This window comes from Oryzias latipes, chromosome 3 (assembly GCF_002234675.1).
Source record: "Oryzias latipes chromosome 3, ASM223467v1".
In the NCBI taxonomy this organism is placed as follows: domain Eukaryota; kingdom Metazoa; phylum Chordata; class Actinopteri; order Beloniformes; family Adrianichthyidae; genus Oryzias; species Oryzias latipes.
In genome coordinates, this window is record NC_019861.2 from 34,828,135 (window position 1) to 34,846,659 (window position 18,525).

The 18,525-nt window shown below is 39.8% G+C and overlaps 1 protein-coding gene across 12 annotated transcripts in view; it reads left to right on the plus strand.

The window, feature by feature from the left end:
- The first annotated feature begins 1,832 nt into the window (after positions 1-1,832).
- The window catches only part of LOC101154768 (MTSS1-like protein), a 68,068-nt gene continuing 51,375 nt past the window's right edge, over positions 1,833-18,525 (plus strand). For 4 of the 12 annotated variants that reach the window (XM_023953706.1, XM_023953707.1, XM_023953709.1 and 1 more), the window contains exon 1: positions 1,834-2,468. In XM_023953706.1, coding sequence (XP_023809474.1) covers positions 2,382-2,468 — 87 coding nt within the window. In that variant the 5' untranslated portion in view covers positions 1,834-2,381. Of the gene's footprint in view, positions 2,469-18,525 lie in introns of all 12 variants that reach the window. The other 8 variants (XM_023953714.1, XM_023953716.1, XM_023953705.1 and 5 more) reach the window with 5 other exon arrangements.

Below are 18,525 nucleotides of genomic sequence, written 5' to 3' on the forward strand. Positions count from 1 at the left end.
TGTGGTCTAAAGCAATGGTTTTTACTCAAATTTTCTGGAATAAAGTACAATGCTAGAGTGTGAACTAAACCCCGTGGCCAAACAGAAACACCAAGGAGAGGCAGAACATAATGATCTGCACATTTTTGTTGGAACTTTTCCATTTGAGAAATCATATAACACTGTATGGTGTTTATTATTTCACTAAAATTTACAGTATGTAAACTGTATCAAATTTGTATGCATATATTCGAAACACATATCGATTTTTTATGTATTTCTATACAAATTTGTCTAAATGTGTAAATCGTGTAAATTGAAAACTGAATTGAGTCAAATTGAATCGAGTGAATCGAATTGAATCTGGAAATTATTGGTGATACCCAGCCCTAATAACCACAGGGGTAAAAAAGATTTTGAAACCAGACTTTGAGTCCATGTCTATTATCATTTCTTTTCAGACTATAGAGTAATCATTGAGACGGCTGTTGTTTGTTTCAAACCAAACTTTATTGCTAACAGTGTTCACTCCTCAATTCAAGTACTAAAGGTTAGGTATTCTATCACTTTCATGCCCAAAGGTTTATAAATCAAATATCATGCAGATTGTCTCGACATACATTTGTGAAAGAATGTGAATCCTCAAATGCTTCTGTGATCTGATGCTCCTGTGCAACAAATCCAGTCATCAAATGTCTACACTGTCAGCTGTTAGCATGTAACAAAGTGGAAAGGAAGTCAAACAGAAACTCAGCCGTGGAAAAGTGATGGATCGGGTCAGAGGATGGCAACAGGATCCAGAGGTCACAGATCATCTTCAGAGTAAATCACTGAAGACCTTCAAACTTCCCGTGGGCTTGGGATGAGCTCAAGGACCTCATGGACAGCTACATAGAATGGGTTTCCAGGGCCGAACAGTTGCATCATCACCAAATGCAATACAGAGCGTTAAAGGCCGTGTCACACAGCCACTACGTACATTTTGCGCATTTTTAACGTATAAAATTTCTGTCATGTGTAATATGCGTAATTCATAAGTGTTTCTTGCGTTCGTCATTCGTTATGATGTCTGTCACAGATGTCAGTCGAGGGTTTCGGCCGACGGGTCTTTACATGAATTGGATTTTGAGCTGTTCAGAATTTTTGGTCGATAGAAAATTACGCACTTTATTCATTTAACACAGTTTATACGCAATTATTACGTATATAGTACCCATTTTTGCGTGATTTTTGCAAGATGCATATGCAAATTGGTAGCTTTCCACAACCGTTCCATGTATGTCTAACAGACTTTTCCTGCATGGACGCATAAACGGCACACAAGTTACATTATTGACACACGAATCACTAACCAACTGCATATAAACTGTGCAATAATCACAGACAGTTAATGTTCTACGTTGATTTACGTGTTCTTTGCGACCACTTTTATAGATCAAAAGATGATTGAAGTGGGACTTTAAGAACCAACAAACAATAACTAGAACAGTTGTGGACGATTCATGAATGAATCTGACCATGAAAATGACCCAATTTGAACACTTTATCTGAGAAAATGAAGACAAGTGGAAAAAAAGAGCTCCAATCCTGACAGGTGGATTTGGGAAAAGTTGCACATAACAGAGAAGCTGACATGGTTAACAGTCTAATTCTTAGTTTTTAGGTCAAACCTTTCTCTTATGTCAGAAGGTGCCATTTTTTTCCTGACTGATTCTGCTCTCCAAACCTATTCGACATTTATTCTCTCAGCCTGTTGCACCCCCCACCCCCCACGCGTGCGTGTGCGCGCGCGCTTGGCCGCGGCATGTGACAGACCATCCACGCTTGTCGACCCCTACCCCTTCCTATTTTTTTTTTTTTTTTTTGACTGGCTGCAGTTGCGTGGATCGTGTTTCTGCTGCTCTCCCCGCACGGCTGAGCCCACCGTCTCTGCACCAATCACTGCCGGCCTTAAATGCGCGCACGCACAGACACACTCTGATGTGTACACACGCACGTGCACGGGTCCGCGCGCACGCCGTCAAGTCTCTCCTCGCTCTCCCTGCGCTGCCTTCACATGCGTCCCCGCCGACTCTGCGTAGCGCTAGCTGCGCCAAGATGAGCGTGGTCGCCCCGGTACCATCCGAACGGTACCAGCCCACCGCCTGACTGAGTCACCGAGAGAGGGAGAGAGAGAGAGAGGGTCTTTTCTCTGTGAAAAGCCATCCAGAAACCCGTTTCCCCCCCACCCCTTCATCTCCCTCATCCTCTTGTTCCTGCTGCATCCTCTGCTGTCGGAAGCCCAGTTTGGAGGAGAAGAAGAAGGAAGAAGTGGAAATAGATTTTTGCTTTCATTTCTTTTACTTTTTTCTGGGTGTTTATAGCGCAGTTTTTGTGCGCTCCTGCAAATTCCGGTAGCCCAAATGGTGGATTTGGCAAACATGGAGACCGTGGAGAAGGAATGCGGGGCTCTCGGGGGTCTGTTCCAGGCGATTGTCAACGACATGAAGGTAGAAGAAATGAACCCCCCCCCCCCCCCCACCCTCATCTGTGCTCATTATTCTGTACATGTGCTTTATGGGATGCGCATCCTCGTCGACATGGAGCCGGTGGCTTGGAGGTTGATGAATGTCGCACATCCAGGTTTTTACGCAGAAATTTGATCTGAACTTACAACATGTAAATGGAATGACTGCCGCTATTTGTAGAAACAATGATGCAGCGGCTTTGAGCCCCGACCGACCACCTCCTCCACCCCCCCTGGCTGCGCATGCAAAACGTCAAAGCACCAGTCTGAGACCCCCCACCCCACCCCCACCCTTCATATGGTGAGAAAACCGCTTTCTGCGGTTGTGCGCCTCGTTTCCGTTACGCAGAAACCAGAGAAGCCGCACATTTGGAAGCCGTTCTTTGTCAGACGTGGAGCTCCACGCATCCCCGCTCAGCTGCCTGATCCACGCAGATGAGGGGATGCGTCCCCGCGTCATCTGCGTGGATCATGCAGCTGATGTCTTTGCGCTCTGGAATGGCGCATTCCGCTGGAGTGGTTACACATGAAAGCCGCGCGCTCCTCGCCTCCTTTTCCCACAAGACAGCATTTACTGTTGTGTCTTGGAAAGGTGGAGACGTGCGTGCGTGCGCGCAGCCCCGAGCCCTCGTGTCCTCCTCGAGAGTGCCGCGTCATTGATTTTCTGTCAGGCCCATCTGCCAGGAAAACACTGAAGGCGTGAGAAGGCGCGCAGCCGTCAGACGGCGAGCCTCCATGGAGCTTCTGTCTGACGGCCTGTACTGAGTTAAATGCCCTCTGTGTGGAACACCTTCACGAAAGACTGAAGCAGAGAAACTCCCAGCCCTCCATGGCTTTCCTTCATCTCCTCTCTTCTCAAACATCTGCAACCATCTGATCTGTCATTACAGCAGATTCAGAGGAGACCCCCCCCCAATCCGAGCTTTTACTTAATTAAACTCAATTACAGATCAGAGATGCACAGAATCACGCCCTGTTTATTAATAAGCCCATAGATGATGAATTATACAGACTACAAATGCACGGTTGTTGTGTTAAAGGAAAAAATATACACCCCATAAAACTCTTTGAAGTTTGGTTTTATTAAGTTTGTAGCTTTTAAAGCAGTGTCAGATTTCATCTTAACAAGGTGGAACCACTGGGAAGTAAACCAGCAGAAGCTCTGATATTTCCACACATGAAGCAAGAGGTTTTTTTAAAACCAAACTCCTGTTTCTTATTTAATTTCTCAAATTGCTTCACAAAAATGCAGCCATTGTCAGTTCTCATTTTTTCTTTTTTTTCCCCTGATTGTACGGACATTGATGATGTGATCATCGTGACATCGACTCTCCTCCCTGATCAGAACGTCCACATAAATCTCCCAGGGCTCCTTTGTTGTTTGGAGCCTCCCACATTTAGTAATGCGTAGACTATACTTCATTCAGTTCAAGGTCAGTGCAGCTGCAGTTCAGTCAGTTGTCAGCTGGTGGGAGGGGGTGTGTCCATCCTGGATGGATCATGTGGCGAAAAGAGAGTTAATTTATTCTTAAAGCCAAATTCAAACCCAGAAACCTAAATGTTGCAGGGCTTGCACATTTGCAGCGTTTGCCATCTTGCTAGCATACTTGTTTTTTGTTTTTGTTTTTCTACACTGCACGTTGTACCTGATTGGCTGTAAACCTTATAAATCAATCTCCATGATGTGTCTCCTGTAGAGAATGTGTTAATTTTTCCAAAATTACATAAATCTGTGATTGTGATCTGATCTTTGGTTTCATCCTACAATTATTTTTTATAAAAAGTTTGAACTTTGAGAGTTTAAGCAAGAGAGAAAAGTGTGAAATTGTTCCTGTCTGTCTGAGAAAAGTGAATAAAGTGTGTAGTAAAGAGTTTTACAGCCTGAAAACATCTGGAATCCTGATTAACGGACTTCACTTATCGCTGGTTATTTATATACACATCCCCTGTGATAAGCATTGTAAAGTTATGTTAGTTTTTGGTGTCTCAGGGAACTTTCACACGATGAGGGTCCACGAGACTGGGTCTGAAAGAGTGCGGAATTCTGAAAATGTTTACCCTTTCTTTGGTTTGGTCCACATTCTTACTGGTGAGCGGATTAAACCATTTGTAAAGATCTTACAACAAGTTTTGACCAGAAGGAGCCTGAATTTGTAAAACTTTTCACCTCCTCGGCACACCGTCATGTCTCACGGAACATTATCAAGCTTGTTCCCACTTTTATACAAACTGCCAGATTTTGCTTCTTTGCGCAGCCCTAATCGCCTTGGTTCAGTTCTGTTCTTTGTTCATCTGTATTATCCTATTGCATTCTCACTGTAGTCAACCACACCAGGGTTCACTTTCAAGTGAACAGAGAGGCTTGTTTTCATGCAGACCAGAGGTTTTTTTTGTTTTGTTTAGGTTACCTTTCACACTACAATAAAATAAGACCTCAGACCAAATATGTGAAAGTCACCTCATTTTAGTTTGAAAACATGGGGTATGGCTTGCTGCTTGTCTTGGGTTTAACAACAGATTGGAAGATTGCAGGTTCGATTCCCATCTTGCTCGCCCATATGTCGAAGTGTCCTTGGGCAAGACACTGAACCCCACCTTTCCTCTGGGGGAAGGTTGGCGCCAGTGTGTGAATGTGTGTGTGAATGGGACTGGGACTGTAAAGCGCTTTGGGCCTTCTACCATTTATAAGTTCTCCTCCAAAAATCTTTCAAAATACGGAAATGTGTCTTGTTCTCAGAGGGAAATAGGCTGCAGTTTCACTGAAGTAAATATACGTTTGGCCAAAGTTTGTTGAGTCAATTCTGACTCGACTATCTGACTCCAGTCAACTTGTGTTTGCAAATTAGCAGCAGATAACTTACTGAGTTCTTTGGAAAGCATGGAGGGGTTTGCTCTCACAGCCTTATTATGGGATGCTTTGCCTGTGTAGATGATAAATCAAGAAGGCTTTTGTTTTGAAATGAAAGAAGCTGCATGAAAACAACTTAAATCAAACTAACAACCTGAAATTGTTCAGCTGTTTTTGCCCTTCACTTCACTGAAGGAGACTACATATCCAAGAAAGAATTTAACCCACAGAAGCATTCTGTTGTACAGCTTGTATTTGTCACATCAGTTTATTTGTTTCCTTTTGGAAGCTTGAAGATTGTCTGATAGTTGGTCTCATCTTGATCTGTCTCTGTTTTCATCCATTATTCATTTGGACTGTACTGGCTCTTCTGTTTACGTGATCCAACTCGTACACAAAAAAATATATGGGCAAGCCTTACTGGTCCTAAAAAAACAAACAAAACACTCCCCTTGAGTCTTAATGTGGAACGGATGAACTCCTCAAGCAGAGGCTCAAGAACTTCTGTGAGTGGATGAGAATTGTTGAGTCACCAGCTCTTCAAAGAAGCATCAACTGGAAACAATGTGCGTTTAATCAGTGATTATAGCTAGCTTTATATGACACCGTTTGTCACAGAAATGTTTTACTTCTTTGGTCTTTAGGAATAAAGTAAAAAAAAAAGGCTATGGTAAGACTAATGTAAGAAATTGCCAATGGATAAACGCGATTTCATGAAATAATATGCAGATGTAATGATGATGCGTTAAAATACCAAAAAAAAATTTAATTTAGCTTTTAACAAGATGCTAAATAAATTACACTGTTTTTAGGAAAAGATGATTAGAGCCAAAATAAGGTAATTTTTGGTATTTAAAAGTGACATAGGCATGGACAGACAGCGTTCGCCTCAATGTTTGAGTCCAAGTTAATATCATTATTGACAACGATTAAGAAGTTATTACTATTACATCATTATTAAAAGTTTCTTTAAGCATTGCAAAAATAGCAAAAGTAATACGTTCAAATGAAATCTTGAGCTCCTAAAATTACTTGCTACACCCCTGTGCATTAAATCGACTGATCTCAGCCCCCTGCTTAGCCAAACCCATTAATAATAACTCAAACAGTTTGAAATAGGTATTTTGGCTTTCTACTCGGCTGTTCTCATTCGCCACCCTTCCAAAGTCTTCAGCCCCACACATAAAATGTTGTAGCTCCGCCACTGGATACAGATTAATATAAAATCTTCCGAATTCACAATTGTCTGCTTCTGTTCTATGGCTGTCAGTTTAAGATAAGATATCAAAAAGTGCTGCTTCCAGGTTTTAAACGTGGGTTCGTACACTGTTTGCTATTGAATTCCACTGTGAGCAGTTGAAATTCTGTGTTTGGAAAGCACTTTTTGTTCCCTTTTTTTTCTGCTGCTCTCCCCTTCCTGTTGAACCCGTCAGCAGAGCTTCTTCCTGGTTTCGTGTCTGATCTGTTAAGTGTCACCTGAAGTGATTTGAATGATGGTTGAGCCTCTCCTCGGGAGTTCAAGCTGCACACGCGGCCTGTTCTGCGCATGCGTGTGTTCTTCTGGCAAAGTGCATCCCTGGAGGCTCCGTCTCACAACCTTTTATTGAATTACGCTCACACACAGGTCACTGAAGGGACAGAAGATGAAGAGAGGTCATGCTTACTGCCAGCTGGTCGCAGACAGCCTGCTGTATTATTATTCTAACTGTTGCTATGAATAGATTCTTCAAGTAAAGGCTGCTAGGTCTTGTTGATTTTTTTCACATTTTAAAATTCTATGCAGAAAATGTTGAATGAAATTGACTTCCCTGTTATGTGGCTTATATTGGTCGTGTCAGAGTCTGAGTAACTCGATTCAGTACATAAGCATGAGACCCGTGTGCATGTTCGACGCATTTGTACATCTGACATTTCCAGAAATACCTTTAGGTTTATTTCTGTTCACCTCAGCGCTGGAGGGTACAGTGTCAGCTTCAGCCAAACTTAGAGGTGTCCTGTGTATAATATTTACTACAACTGTCAGTGCAGAGGAGGTCTTTGAGGAAAAACACTCTCCAGTTTTCTCCTGTAGGCCTATGCGACGGCTTGTTTTAGATTTGACAGAATCTATACCCTACAGGAACACTCAACTTTACCAAGTAAATTCTTAATCAAAGCAATTTATCACACTGATGTAAAACAAAGTGACCTAAAAGCTAACAGTTTATTGCTTTAGAATGACTTTTTTGGATAAAAATACAACAAAAATATACTGTATTTTTCGTCAATGAATGGTTTATTATAGAACGTATGTCTTATATTAGGCACTCCAAACCATAAGGCACTTTAAGTGAGGCAAAAGAGCCAGAGATGAGTCAATACGTCTGTCAGACTTTATGAACTGCGTTCACATTAATGCTAGAACTTGTTGATAACACACTATACATGTTAGGTACATTGAGGAACAATGTTTACAATAGCCTACCTGTCACTCCCAAACTTGTTAAAAACGTGTCCAACGCCGCTACAGGTTAGCTGCATTAGCCTTTTCACAATTACATCCATAAAATATATCATCCTCATTTCATAATCCATACATAAAGCTCACCGTTCAGTGCAGCATATAAGGTGCCCTGTCATCTTTGAGTGCGCCTTATTGTGTGGAAAATGTGGTAGTTTATGTAGACATTTGTTTATTCTTTAAATCAAAATCAAATTGTTAGTCCTAGTTTTGGATTTCTATAAGACAGAAAGAATGAAAAAATGTTTGCATTAATTGAGGGGCAGCATAGTTGTTTTAAGAGGCGAAGAAGGTTTTATTATATAACTGTGTGTTTTAAAACCAGGAAAACTATCAGCAAACAGGCAAACATTCTCACTGGCTATTGTTGTCCATCCCTCCCAAAGCTGTGATAATTATGTCCTCTGACACGAAGCCATTCAGCAGAACTGAAGATGCTCTGTGCAGAAGTGTCAGTCCAGACTCTGTTGTTCTTTTGTATTTGTGGGGTCCAGGGAACTTCCCATCCAAAAGCTATTGTTGAGCCGGAAGTCTTCATCTGCACGACAGATAGCTCATCCAAGTGGCGTCTGTACTTTCATGCTGCTTTAGTTTCATCCCACTTCTAATTTTTTTGCTAAATAAAATCTTTGACGTCTAAATTATAAGGAAATTTAACATTTTCAGAGTGACTCTCTGTTTTAAAGGCTCTGTTTGCAGGTTCATGGAAATTTAAGAAGAGCTAAAAATAGGGAAAAAAACAATTGTTTTTATTAGGCATGAGGTTTTTTTTAACGTGATTTGAATAAACAGTATCATGACTGATAAAAAGTGTTTATTTCTAACTAAGCGACCAAAAACTTACTTGAAAAAACTGCTTTGAGATAATTTCGTTTTAAAACAAACTGCAAACTTTAACGTTTATTTTGGTTTGAGTGTATCCTGCCACTGTCAGGGCGAACAACGGAGCATCTTCCTCGTTTAAGTTGGTAAAACCTTTTAGGTGGTTCGGCCCGGAGCCTCGTTAGGGCCGGCTCAGATGAATGGGGACCGGTCATGGGACAGGTGGGGGCTGCTTGGAAGTGAGCCAAGGCCGCCTCACTAAGTGAAGTCTTTGTGGGGTCTGTCAAAACCTTCACGTCAAACTCAGCTGCTCACTGTAAAACACATTTATCAGTATGAACGGCTGCGGCGCACAGAAAAAGACTGACTGTGGAAAATCGATATCCTCCTGGTTATTTGTAAAAGAATGTTTCAAAGCACCTCATGCTCTGTAGAGGTTTTCTACCTGCTCTCATGAAATGGGAAGCGTACAAACTCCGTGATTCTTTATTAAATGAAGATCAAGTATGACGATTTTACTAAAACTGAGTAAAGCTGAGATAAAGTTCAATTAAAGCGGCTTTGACCTCTGCTGATGTGGACCTAATGTAGGCTAAAAGGCAAAGTGACTAAATTTATGTGATCAATATATTTTAGGACTACATGCTGGTGCAACGTGATAAAGAGACTCGTGACCTACATAACATTGAAACACACGTGTGTGTGAGACTTGGTGGTTTTTATAAAGTTCTATTGGATTTTGTCTTCTAAACACAAAAAAGTCAGGGGTTTTTCTATATCCAGGTTATGTTTTTTTTTGTCTGCAGGCTGCACGTCGGCACAATGGTTAGCGCTCTTGCTTCACAGCAAGAAGACCCCCGGTTACACTGGGGGACCTGAAACAGAACATCAACGGGGGAACCTTTCTGTGTGGAGTTTGCATGTTCTCCCCGTGCATGCGTGGGCTCTCTCCGGGGTCTCCGGCTCCCTCCCACCATCCAAAAACATGCTTCATGGGTCAATTGGCATCTCTAAATTGTCCATAGGTGTGAGTGTGAATGGGTGTGTGATTGTGACCCTGCGACAGACTGGCAACCCGTTCAGGGTGTGCCCTGCCTTCGCACATAAGTGGCCAGGATAGGCTCCAGCAGCCCCGTGACCCCGAAAGGGATAAAACGTCAGAAGATAAATTAATGGATGATTCTTTTGTCTTACTGTTCCTGAAAATAACAGTTTTGTTTGGTTATTGTTGCTTCTGTTATAATATAACTTCAGTGTATTTAAGGGCATCTTTTCACTTGTGCTCCTTTTCACCAAATCTGTCGTAACAGCAGATAGAAGTGTGGTAATTGTATTTGTCTGAAGAGCACACAATTATTTGTGTCTAACATTGGGGATGTGAGCAGTGTAGTTATAAAAATATAAATTTATAGGGGTTTGTATTCAGAAGTTCAGCATGAAATCACATCTCGACCAAAGATGGCATCTTGTGCAAAGTTCAGTGGACACAACTTTTCTTTTCATTTTTGAAAGCTTGTACCAAATCACTTCAATCTGAACTCTTTGTGGTTGCCATGGTAATAATGCCAGTGTGGATAACTTATCAATGGAAGGAATCACGTGATGCCTAAAGGGTCTTTAGCCAATAAAATAACTTGCCTTAATTTGACTTATTCTTCCGTTTAGTCTTGTTTGTTCCAACGTCACGCTTGTGTACCACCTTAGTATGGGCAGCTTTGTTGAAGCAAATCTGGTGCTCTGCGATGTTGTTTGGTCTGGGCTCTTGTTGGTGTCTGTCAATTGTGTTCACCTCCATATGGTTTAGTTGGAAACAAAGGCAAGGAGGTGCTAAAAACAGAAGCCGCAGTGGAGTACCCAATGAATTTGACTTTCTCTAGTTCAACGAGTTAGTGATCTTAGGAATGCAGCACTACTTCCAAATGTACCATTGACATCTTGAGCAGGTCCTTAAAGGAACAATGCAGAACATCATTCATGCCTTCATATGAAATTCTGAAAAATCTGAGAATGTGTTAAGTAAAAAAATAAGTAAATTAAAAAAAAAACTTAAGTAAAAGTAAAAAGTACATTTAAATGAGAAGTTCTTTCAAACTACTTTAGAATTTGGCCTGGATTCACAGAACTACTCCTCACATCAGTACAGCCTGTTTTTTATAGTCTGTGGTTCTGCGCCACTGACATACTTCCTGATTGGATGGTTCATATCAGAAGATGAACAATTCTCATCTCATGGTGGCCAAGGTTAACAGCAGCACAAACACTTTAGCTCACGTCACTGCATCACATCATTGTTCACATTCTAAAACATCTGAGAGTGCTTTTAGGAGATTTAGAGTTTGGCTGAGCCAGGTCACTGATTTGGTCACTGACACAGAATAATGCTGCACTCCTCATTATGTGGCATCATTTTATGCTGGGCTGATGGAAAAGCTTCATGCAACTAGTTTATGTAGAGGTTATTAAATCAGCTACATTGTAGACGACTAGTGTTATTGTAGACTTGAGAACCCAACAGTAGACAGTGAAACATCCAAAACTAAATCATAAACTGTCATACGCTTCCTTCTGTGCTTCTCAAACAAGCTTCAGGCTTTCAGAAAACAGCTGTCTGTAATACTTAGACTTAAACAGATGAAAACAAAATAAAGATCAGCTAAAAAAATATTAAAAAGTATGAAGGTATCTAAAAATAAAGCTTGTATTTTCCACTGAGATCACTTTTTTAAAATAATGACCAACTAAATTCTCAGTCAGATAAGCAGATGAGAATTACACACAAAGATATAACAGCATCCCAAGAAGTTATTAGCAAAACAAATAACTTTAAGAACCATGGACACAGAGAGGTAAGCATAACACAAGCTAACACTGAAGAGACAGAGAGTTCCTTAAATACTGTTTGGCTAATCAGCAAAGTGCGACCAGCTGTGACAGCTCTACAGGTTCCACAGGTGAATGGGCGTAGTCATAGCTACTGAGAACAAAAAAGACATAAAAAATCCAGAAAATCATGACACAATTGGGTTAGTGTTTGGACAGACTTAACTAATTTATTTTCTGAGAAAAAACATTATAAATCAAGGCTGTGGATCCTGTCTCCGGCTCGTCTTGCGCCCCCAGCTGTCCCCCAACTTCATCTGGATGAAGATCATTTGCTGGACTTTAAATATGTAGTTGTAGAGTTAGAAAAGTTATTTCTTCTCTATGAGTTCTGGTACATCGCCTGTCCGTCCTGGGGGAGGATCCCTCCTTCATGTGGACACCCCTGAGGTTTCTCAGTTTTTTCCGGAATCCGGTTTTTTAGGAGTTTTTCCGTACCGAGAAGGGGGAGAAGGGCAGGGATGTCTAGTTTAGTTTAGTTTTTGTATTTAAAGTTTAGTATTATCCTAATGAATTCTATGCATTTATGATCCTTTTTGATTTTACGTTTACCTTACAATTACCAGTACGAATCTTATTGAGACAACTGTTGTTGTGAATTTGGGCTATATAAATAAAATTGAATTGAATTGAATTGAAGGAAATTCCCAAACCTATTTCTACTTTTCCTGTATTGTAGTTTTTTCCAACATCATTATAGTTTATGAAAATGGTTTTCTGTTTTAAAAACAGGAAAGAAAGGAATCTGTCAGAGGTAGATGCTCATTAAAGCTGAGTAAAACTTAAGTTTATTCTGGGGCAGAACATTATAGGAACTGTCAATAACCCAATTTTTAAAATTGGGATTTCTTAAAAAAAGTTATTCCACCCAGCCAATTAAATGTATATTCAAAATTTACATATATTCTAGCTAAAGTAATATTCTGAATAACGTGTTTACACATACAGCAGTGACAGAATTAATATCTTTACATGTTCCTGGTGACATTTTAAATGAGGCACTGTTAGCAGCAACGATGTTGATTCATAACCACTGAATGAATTGTGTCACATTGTCAACAACATGTGTAACTGTAAAAAAAGATATATATATATTAGTCAGTCTAAGTGGGTTTATAAAGATTGTTCTGTAATACAGATGAAATCAATTCAAACACATAGACAGTAGAGAGACGTTATTTGGCAAATTCTGTCGGCCAATAGAACGATTCAAAAGACCATCAGAGACTTCAATGAGAATTTTCACTAGTTGATTTGAAAATGAATACGAGAGGCTGTATGAGACATAATAAATGCTTTACTGTACAAACTGTACTACTGTATGCTCTTATAAAAGTACTATTACAGTCATTTACAAACACTGATATAACCTTGCACAAATACTATTCAATGTTTGTAAGAGTTATGAGTGAGTTTGATGGTATGTTTATGAGTTTGATAGTATGTATATATGAGTTTGATAATATATATGCATGAGTTTAATACATTCGTGTTTATTTGTTTTATAGTATGTAGTAGTTTGATAGTACGAATCAATGAGTTTGACAGTATGTATAGTTTGATGGTACATGTGTAAGAGTATAGTTTTTGCAACAAAGTATGTATTAATTCCTGGAGGCCTTTCAAAAAAGGGGTGTTTCCATGCTAAAATATTATGAATTAAAGTACTTTTCATTTTTGCTGTCTTTTGGCAAACAAAGCTATCATAACTAGTCATATTTTTAGATGGGTTTAGCTCCCTTAAGAGAACTGCTTGAGACTGGTCTAAACTATGGTCCGTCTACTTGTTCCATAGTTACCAGACTGCTCAATCAATATGTGGTTTAGTACTGTCTGTTGTTTGATGTAGTAGTGTTGGCTGTCTTCGTTGTTGCTCTTCATAAGCTAATCCTCTGAGTTTTGAGGGGTCATTCAGATGATGTTCGTGTTCTTCTCTTGCTTTTGTTTTGTCTGGGTGAACAAAGACAAAGTGAAATTAAATGCAGAGGCCTTCACTATCGAAAAATGAAACTCTGTTTCCATGAGTGATTTTTCATTCTAATGTGGACATTTGCAGCAACCTGTGTGAGTGTCATGGTGAATGAAACGTAACCAGGAGAGCTGGTGTTACAGTATTGTGCACAGACAGTCCAGATGTTTTCCTGATGGAGCGTTTATGAGCTTCTGCCTTACAGCACAGTGACACAACAACACACAGATGGTCTGCTCTTTTCTCCCATCCCTCTGTTTAGATTGAAATTAACAGCTACACTTCATCAATTATGCACTTTCATTATTGTCGTGCTGATACTTTTACCTTGGAGACAAACACCCGGCCAATGTGGAGGAAAAAGCGTTTGACGCAGACAAAGGGTATATGGATGTCATGTGATGAAGATTCATGATGTCTTTCTTAAACCAAACTTAGATTCAAATTTAGGGTATATTCAGACTGGACACATTTGGTTTGCTTAAAGTGAACCAGATTTAGTTTCCCCAGTAATCCAGAACAAATTTGCAGTCTAAGTGCACCCAAGTGGACTCTGGTCCTTAGCTGTCGTCTCCTCAGTCACCGCCTTGCAGTAAATAGTGTTGGACTTGACGTTGATACAGGCGCTAAACATTGGTGAACAAAATATGTGAAATTGGTGAGTGAACTATAAATAAGTAAGGTGTCTCGACAAGGATTGCAAAGCATAGGACTTTCATTCTTTTTTTTGCTTTGCCCCGCCCTCATAATTCCTGGCCAATGACTGAAGAGATCTTCAGTCATGTGCATTTGTTTACAAGCTTGGGTTTGAAACAGAAAAGTACGTTAGATGAGCTTCCTTGCTTTTGGTCTGTATTCAGGACTCGATCCGGACCAAATTAAGCGGACTCGGTCTGGACCAACAGACTTTACTAAACTGAATACAACCTTACTCTTCACAATTAATGCAGAACTAGAACTTTAAATGTAGCATACATTACCTTTTTACCATGCTAAAATACTTCAGTTTTTCCTGAAGTCTTACCAAAAGTTTAGCAAACCCCCCAATGTAAAGTATTCTGGATTTTGGATTTCTAAGCCAAAATATTTGCAACCTCAAAGCATCCTTGATTCCTATCATTTTTGGATGTACTCATCCAGAAAAACAATATATTACTAATATTCAGTTTATTTGCTGTTATGTTTAAAATCAACCAAAGTCTTACACAGAAATGTGAGGTTACACAATGATTTGGCAGGTGGATGAATGTAGGGTTGGGGTGGAAAACCCAAATGCCTATCGCTTCTGTCCAACTTCTTTTTCAATCTGTTCCTCTAAAGCAAATGTGTGTTTTGTTTTGTTTTTAAGTTGAATTGACTTTGTGTTTTTTAACTCAACCTCATGTGAATAAGAATAATGGGGCCATGTAAACAAGTGTAATTCTGCTCTCAGAAAGCCATATTTCAAAGAGTAAGTGTTGGTTTTTCTTTCATTTCAAGCAGGAATCTCCCCGTCCAATCATGTGATCAGAACTCAGGCCCGATCTCGTCGTTTCAGACTCAATCGGAATCAGATGTTGTTTCCCGATCAGGCCTTGGATATTTATTTTACTATCATGATCAGCGGTGTATATTTCTGGGCTCAATAAATCGTTAAATCAATGTTTAAAACTGACAGCAAGTGTTCTATTGGTGTGTCTTTACACAAACAACGACTTCCAAAAGAAAAAAGATCCTTTTTCTAAAACTGAGAATCAAATGAAGAGACAGCAGAGATGGCTGCATAGGGACCGTCTACAAAGTGCAAGACGTTGAAAAATTTGATAAATATTTGACGTAAAACACTCCTATCAATTAGATTTTGACTTTGTGGAATCAGTGATGTCATATTCGCCGTTTAAAAACAAAAAAAGCAGTCAGCATGGTTTCCAAACTACTTTTAAAATCCAGGGCACTAGATAGAATTTTTTGCCATTAGTAGGGATGGGAATTTGGACATAACCAATATGTTGACCTTGATATGAGTTAGTCCCGAATCGTCAAGGTCATATTCATGCCACAACAAAAATTTTGAAAATAATCTCTGTTTTTATTTTTTTTGGAATTTAAAATGCAGATATGAATCAAATATAATCAAACATGATCAATAGTTCTGAAGATTCAATAGCTTCAGTCACCAAACTTTCTCCACATGACTAATTCTCCCCTATTTTTTTACTAGTTAATTGTTAATTATTTTTTCTAGTTGATAGTTGTACTATTTTTGCTTGGTTGTTAAAGCTGCTTTACAAAAGTGAAATGAGAAATGATGAAAGAAGGTTGATAACAGTAGGAGAGGGATGGACCTGGTAATCATGGCTAAGAGCACAGGTATTTAGTCCAAACAAATCATTTTTAGTGTCAATCAAAGTTCACAAGATCCAACTGAACAAACATGGTTTAAAGGGGCCCATAAAAGAGGTGAACTTTACAAACTCTAAATAACTTGTATCTTGGAGTCCAGGTAGTGGTAGAACCCTCTTGAAGAGGTTCTCAGTTTGGCACCCTCTTTAGGCCACCTCAAGCAGGTACAGCTCCACATGAAAATGCAAAGCAACAAACAATTAATATACACAAATAACCACAGCAAAAGTAAATATAAAATCAAGTGGAGCTGTACACTACACCGACGACTGCGAGACCGCAGTCATCATGGTAAATGGCACATACTTATATACCTACAAGGCCCAAATCACTTCACAGTCACAGACCCAATCACACACACACATTCACACACTGGTGGCAGCGCTGCTGCCAAACACAGGTGCCCTCCTAGCACCTAGGCAAGGTGGGGTTCAGTGCCTTGCCCAAGGACACTTCAACTCATGGGTGTGCAAGGCGGGAATTGAATCTGCAACTATGATCATGGGTCGACCGGCCTACCGCTGCACCACGGCCGCCATCACAAAGAAAACAACTGGATCTCTATTGAGTTTGTTAATATTTTTTAGGTGGATTATTTCGTATTGGATCGGGACTCAGTATTGGAAGTTTCTATAAACCAAATGCCTCAGTCTGGGATCAGGGCAAAAAAAATTTGATCTGGACGTCCCTAGCTTCAAGTCAGAATTCTGCATTTGCTGTTTTTTTCAAATGGCAATTTTGTTGAAATGCTGTGAAAAGGCATTTAGATAGTTTACTACTAAAACAGTTTAATGAGAAAATAAAACATTTATTCTCAGATTGAGTGGTATTCAGACATTCTTCTGTACATGCCGTTCACATTTTCTTTTCTTCGGAGACCAATAGGCAGAGAGTAGCTTTTTCTTTTGTGAACAATGGAAACATCCATTTCTATCTTTGATAAATGACTTTGATCATCTTTGTAGAAACTCACAGCCAGTCAATTATGCAGATGAAGCAGTGTGAAATTAGCCTCTTTGTTTGGTCCTTGCATTGCTCAGTAAATGTTTGAACTGGCAACCAAAAAAGAAAGCAAAAGAGAAAAAATGGATCTAATCCCTCTCCGCCTGCCTCCCCCCGTTCCCCCTCTTCCCCCCCTGTCTCTCCTGCTGGATTTCCTCTGTTTTTCTGTCTTGCTGTGGGGTAACAAAAGGAACAAAAGAACGAGAAGAGACAGTAAGCTCCTCGTCCAGTGCTGTGAGTGGTGGACTGGGGCTCTCAATAGAGTGTTGGGCAGACTGGGTGGACGAGTGTGATGAGAACTAGGCCACGGGACCGCTGAAAGCACCCCAGAGTCTGGAGTCATCACCAGCTAAAAATGAAGGATTACTGAAACTGAGAATGTGAAGAGAAAATAGCCTATATATCCCCTCATGTTAGGAGTTTTTATTGGCAGGAAAGAAAAGTAGATCTCTGAGCAATGCTGGATTTAAATGGGGGATAAATCAAAGTTTATGCATCGTTTTTTTTCTTTTTCTTGCACCAATTGTGTCTACTAGTAAGACATTGTGTCAATAACGTTAAAAAAATGTTCTTTGCATGAGAAGACATTCAGAAAGCTCACATTTTATCTAATCAATACTGGCCAAATAATGAGGAAAATGCTGTAACTCTGGAGTTTTAGTAATGAAACAAGCACTTACATCACCCAATTCATTTTTAATAGTTGTTTAAGCAGCATTGAATATCCATCATTCTGATCTACACATTATAATTGGGTTGTTTTTATCCAAAGACCCACCATGAATAATTGCAAAGGTTATTGTTGCATTTTTCGGATGGTGGAGAATATATATTAAGAAAATTAAGCCTAAAATTGCATTTCTGACTATTTCTTCATTCAAATTGTTGATGAAAAAATGTTGTTTTAAAAAAAAAACAGAGGTTTCCTTTGAAGTAGAAAAAACTTTGGGTGGACCTCAAGCTTTCTTCCACGCTTCAGTGTGTTGCATCCACTTGTAGATGACTAGATCGTCTTTTTTCCTCGCCATTTTTGTTGCACTGGTAAAGTTAGGATGAGGATGAGAGAGGCTATAATTGGGAGAGCATTTGAACAGACAGCTCTCAGTTTTGGGTGAAGAGAAGGGGGGGTAGGGGTGCTCTGCATCAACTGTCTCGCCCACGTTTAAGAGCCGAATTTGTAATGAACGCCTGCCACTCTGCAGAAACTATGTCCTAGAAAACGACACAGGTTTTTTGATTTTGCCTAAAAACGCCAGAGCACTGGGAACGCTTTGAAAATAAATCAAAAGAAGATCGGAATTGGACTTTTTAGGGAGTCAGCATCTTTGTACCATTAATGGCCGTGATCAATACCTTTGTTGTTGCCTTAAACAAAGGATAAATCCAATGCATCCAATGCAGTAGTGAAATTAAAAACAGAACTAAAATTACCATCAAATGTTCTCTTTTATTGGAATGACCTCGTTGTTCCACTTGAAGCATTTAGAATTGCTCAACGTTGTGTAACTTTGTGCAACCATTAATGGGCAGAATGATGACACATCAGCCTCTTCACCATGCTCTAGTTGGTCTAACACTTTTTTATTTTTCAGAAAGGAAGAAAAAGGAAAATGTTTCTTAGAAAGAAAGAACACAAA